This window comes from Aphis gossypii, chromosome X (genome assembly GCF_020184175.1).
Source record: "Aphis gossypii isolate Hap1 chromosome X, ASM2018417v2, whole genome shotgun sequence".
Lineage (NCBI taxonomy): Eukaryota > Metazoa > Arthropoda > Insecta > Hemiptera > Aphididae > Aphis > Aphis gossypii.
This window is the reverse complement of record NC_065533.1, coordinates 59,356,462-59,361,471: the sequence shown is the minus strand read 5'-3', so window position 1 is coordinate 59,361,471 and position 5,010 is coordinate 59,356,462. Positions and strand designations below refer to the sequence as shown.

Sequence of the window (5,010 nt, the reverse complement as noted above, 5' to 3'; positions counted from 1 at the left end):
TAACCAGTTGCTTCATTTAGTAAATATTAATAATATTATCACATTTTTGTGTCAAAGTTCAATATTAGTTTTGGCCATCCTAGACAAGATGTGTGTTCATTTTGTACTGAAATGAAAAAAAAAATTATGGAAGAAGTTGACCCAAATAAAAAAGAAGAAATTAAATTTGAATTACAAGCTCACTCAAAAAAATCTCAACTATTTTTTCAAAAAATGGCTTCTAAGTCTGATAATGTTATATCTGTTGCATTTGACATGATGCAGACACAGCCACTCCCCAAACTTAGTGTTACAGATGTGTTTTACTGTCGTCAAGTATGGCTGTACAATATTACATTTGTCATTAACTCTAAAGGTATTGAAAATCCTAATACTTGTTATACATACACTTGGTTAGAAACGGAGAGTGGAAGAGGACCAGATGAAATATGTTCTGCTTTAATGTCATTCTTAACAAATTTAGAAAATAAATTAAAAATAGAATTATCTCCTGAAAACTATCCTAAAACATTAAACCTATTTTCCGACTCGTGTTCTGCACAAAATAAAAATAAATACATGATTACAACTCTTTTATATTATGTTAACTATAAAACCACAATATTTAATGAAGTTAACCATATATTTCCAGTACGTGGTCATAGCTATATGCCACCAGACAGAGTATTCGGAAGAATCGAACAAAAATTGAGAAAAAAAGAGAACATAGTGTCACCAAATGAATATTATGAAGTTTTTAAAGAACAATCCACTGTCTTTGTTTATGAAAAAGATTTTTTAGTATACAATTATAAAAATGCAGCCTCAAAATTATTAAAATCAATCTTAGGTTTTAAATATACCGAACAAAAATGCTTTTCTTACATAAAAGGTTTAAAAACTGTTGGAGTATCACCATCTTACACTGATACACCAATTAGAGTTAATGTTCTAAAAAGAAATGCTGATCTGAGTGTTTTTGGTGAATATTTAGAACTTTTACCAAAGAAAAGTCATGTCAAGGATGCTAAAAGGATTGATGTATCTAGCTTAATGAAATTTTTTACTATACCCCCTGACGCAAAACAGTTTTATGATGACGTACTATTACAAACTAGTAATCAAGATAATATTCTTAATGACGATGAAGAAGATACACCATACTACCATGAAGATGAACAATAAAATATTATATTAGATGAAATATTATAATAAACATTACTAGATACTTGTTCCACTTTTTAAAAAATATACATTTAATATAATATTCAGTAATTAGTTTAGTGTATTCATTATTTAAATTTGATTTCAGAGCTAAATTTTAAAACTTAAACTAAAATGTGTCTTGCCCAGGTAATGTTTCACTTTTTTTAAACAATAATCTTACCAAAATTAAATATTTCTGGAAATAGGAAATTTTGGAAAAAATAAGTATTTTTGTGCAAAACAGACAATTTCCATTTTTTTTTCCAAAGCAGACTATTTCCAGGAAATGGTACGTTTTGTACAAAATAGATATAAAAAACCTTTAATAAAAGGTTTAAAAATTAACTTTTCATTAAATTTTATTTTAAAAATGAGTTCATTTTTTAATTCTACTTATAAAGTCATAAATTCAATTACATATTACATTTTCAATTATGTTGTAATAGAAAATTGGTTTTTCTGAAAAATCATATTTCTGGAAATAGGCTGTTTTGGAAAAGAATCCCTCAATTACGATTCGATTACAAATAACACACGGATAAGATGGCGCTCAAGTTTAATATAAATACTACTGCAATAAAAAAACCCGTCATTAAAGTGACTGCAGTTAAGAAGTCAACACCTATATCTAAACCGAAAAACAACGAGTTCAAGCTCACGAAAAATAACTTAGATTTTCTTCGTTCACTACAATAATGGATGACACATATTATTTAGATGTAACGGCCGGTTATGTCGACGATTGCAAAATAACGCAAATGCAATATCATTCGTTCACGCCGTATTCAAACACGTCTTTTTCATACAATGATGAAATTAGAATAAATATTCAAAATATGGAATCTTACACTCTACCGTGTGAAAGTTATATTTACATTGAAGGAAAGCTAAGAAAACCTTTAGATGCTGAAGGAGACGTACGTTTTTCGAATAATGGTTTGGCAATTTTATTCTCCGAAATGCGATATGAAATAAACGGAATAGAAATACAAAAATTGAAATCACCCGGAGTATCGTCTTGCCTGAAAGCATACTGTTCATATACACCAAGTGACTTGAATACGTTAGACAATTGTGCTTGGGACTCGGGCATGGACGGCGAAGATAATAAAAATTTTATGAGCAACGATGTATTTACCGGTTGTATACCTCTAAAACATTTATTCGGATTTTGCGAAGATTATAAAAAAATATTACTAAATTGCAATCAACAACTGATTTTAAATCGCTCATCTACCGATTTAGACGCATTACGTATGACGCAAACCGGAACCCCCGAAAACGTTGAAAAAAATAAAAAAATTACGATTGAATTGATTAAAGTGATATGGAAGATGCCTATAATCAGAGTTAATGATAAAGAAAAATTAAAACTGTTGAAAGTGATAGATTCACGTAAAACGTTATCATGTGCGTTCAGAACCTGGGATCTATGTGAATATCCTGTACTACCTAGAAATACTTCACATTCATGGACGATAAAGTCTAGCAGCTTGATTGAAAAACCTAGATTTATTTTGTTTGGATTACAAACAGATCGAAAAAAAAATATAGAAAACGACGCTGGGCGCTTTGACCACTGCCAACTGAAAAATCTTAAGGTACACTTAAATTACTTAAATTCTGAAGTGTTTCCATATGAAGACTTTCGTGCTGATTTTAAAAATAATACCATCAGCTTACTATATAAAGCCTATACAGACTTTCAAAAATCGTATTACGAGAGAGTTTATTCTGAACCATTGTTATCAAAAATGTTTTTCAAACATGTGTTCCAATCGTCGTTGTCGATTTATCGCATCAGAATGATAACGTAAAAGCATCGACCATAGACCTACGAGTAGAATTTGAAACGGATACGGTTATTCCTGAGAAAACTGCAGCTTATTGTTTAATTTTACATGATCAAATTATAACTTATAACCCGTTTAGCGGTGATGTTAGAAAACTGTAATTTTTATACATAAATATGTATATTATTTCTACTTGTAATTATTTTTTTATACCTTGTAAATATATTATTTTTACTTTGTAAATATTTTTATTACCTTATTATTAATAAATAAAAAGAAAAACTTTTTTTTTTTTTTTAAAATAACTGAGTTGTTTTTATTTTACACAAATACTATACAAATTTTATACAAAAATATTTTTTACACAAAAGTACATTAAATAGTGAGTCGTCTTTTGGGTAGTGAGTTGATAATATTGTATTGCGGTCCGTATGGTCCATCGTTTTCGTCTGTACAGCTCTGCCGTGCTAAGCGAAAAAGCAGTATCTCCATATAAGCAAAATGTCGGGAAATCGACTAAATAGGTTTAGACACATAACTGATCCGTACACTAAGCATAATTAACATACAATCCTAAAATAAACGTTTATATACTAATATTATATCATAGAATTGATTTAATGAGTTTTTAAATATTTTCGTTTATTCCTTGACCATCAAAATGGACTTACTTCTTATTTGATAAGCACTATCAGAAGCAAATTTACAGTATATCCACTTCTAGGGAGATACTGTTTTTTCTCTCAAATTATATAATATTAGTATATTCAATATATTATAAGGAGAATTAATGGAAAAATCTAAAAAGTAATTACTAACTTAGTAGTAAATACTAAATAGTAATAAACAATAATTTATTAATACTATACATTTGGTATAATATACATATTATTTTGTATATAAATAAGTTGCAAACACTTTTGAGCAAGTAAGTACTTTTTACTTTATATTAAAAATTTATAAAATAGTTTTTAAAATAATTAAAAATAATTAAATCAGACTGATATTTGTATAATAATAATTATCATTATATTAAAATTTTTAATTTTCGTTGTCACTGTATAAATCTGGTGCTTCCACAGTACACGGAAAATCTAGCCAGAATTTTTTCCTAGTTTCTGGCATTAAAGGAACTAATGTTTTTATTATACTTTCCTTTTTGCTTGGATGAATACCAAGAACTTTAGTTTTTTGGTCTGGTTTTGAAATACCATTTTTAATGATGTTGTTTTTTAAAAAATCAAGTTTTGCAAATGGACAATATTCACTGTAGTCAGTTTTGTAAAGCAAATAGTTCAACCCTCTTTCCGCCTTTATATGAACAATGTCACTAAGCATTGGTCTTATATTTTGCTTGTTCAATTTGTAAAGAGAACATTCAGATTTCCAATCATAGAAGTCTTTAAGATCCATTACTTTTGCATCTACATGTCCATTATTGGATTTACGAATAACTTTTTCAAAGTCCATAAAATCATATACTTTACCAGTTTTTTTCAATGATAACTCGACTTGGTGATGAAAGCTATCAGCAGACATGAAGGAATGTCCAGGCTCAAAGTAGAACAAATTAATTTCAGTTGTTTCAATTTCACTTGAATTTATAACATAAATCAAGAATGTCAGTAGGCACCAATTTTTATTTTGTGCTGCACAGTTATCCATCCATATTGAAATATTTTTAACATCTTTATTGAATAAAAGAAACTGAAAAAAACAACTTGTCAAATTCTCCTGTTTTCTTCCAGACACTCCTTCATGCCATATGATAGCCAAAGGCTTAATTTTATTTTTATTTCCTAGTGGCACAAAACTTTTATTGAATACTATTATTCTTTTAGTGAATATAGCTGCTTTGAAACATTCTATGCGGGGTAACATTATAACTTTCTGAAGATCAACAGAAACAGTTAATTTTGAATCACTATTCAATTCTTTTTTATGACTTTCGTATAAGGATCTTGCTTGTGTATATAACTCCAAATGTACTTCATACTTTTGACATACATTACAATTATTAGAAGATACATTT

General features: G+C 28.3%; 1 protein-coding gene across 1 annotated transcript; it reads left to right on the top strand.

Annotated features, from left to right (window-relative positions):
* Positions 1–1,880: 1,880 nt before the first annotated feature.
* Positions 1,881–3,002, top strand: LOC126552595 (uncharacterized). The gene has a single exon (XM_050207306.1). It carries the CDS (start codon positions 1,881–1,883, stop codon positions 3,000–3,002), a length of 1,122 nt encoding a protein of 373 aa, XP_050063263.1.
* The last annotated feature ends 2,008 nt before the right edge of the window (positions 3,003–5,010 follow it).

Bases quoted from the DNA above. Each gene is read 5' to 3' on its own strand.
- LOC126552595 (XM_050207306.1), top strand. From the start codon at position 1,881: ATGGATGACACATATTATTTAGATGTAACGGCCGGTTATGTCGACGAT.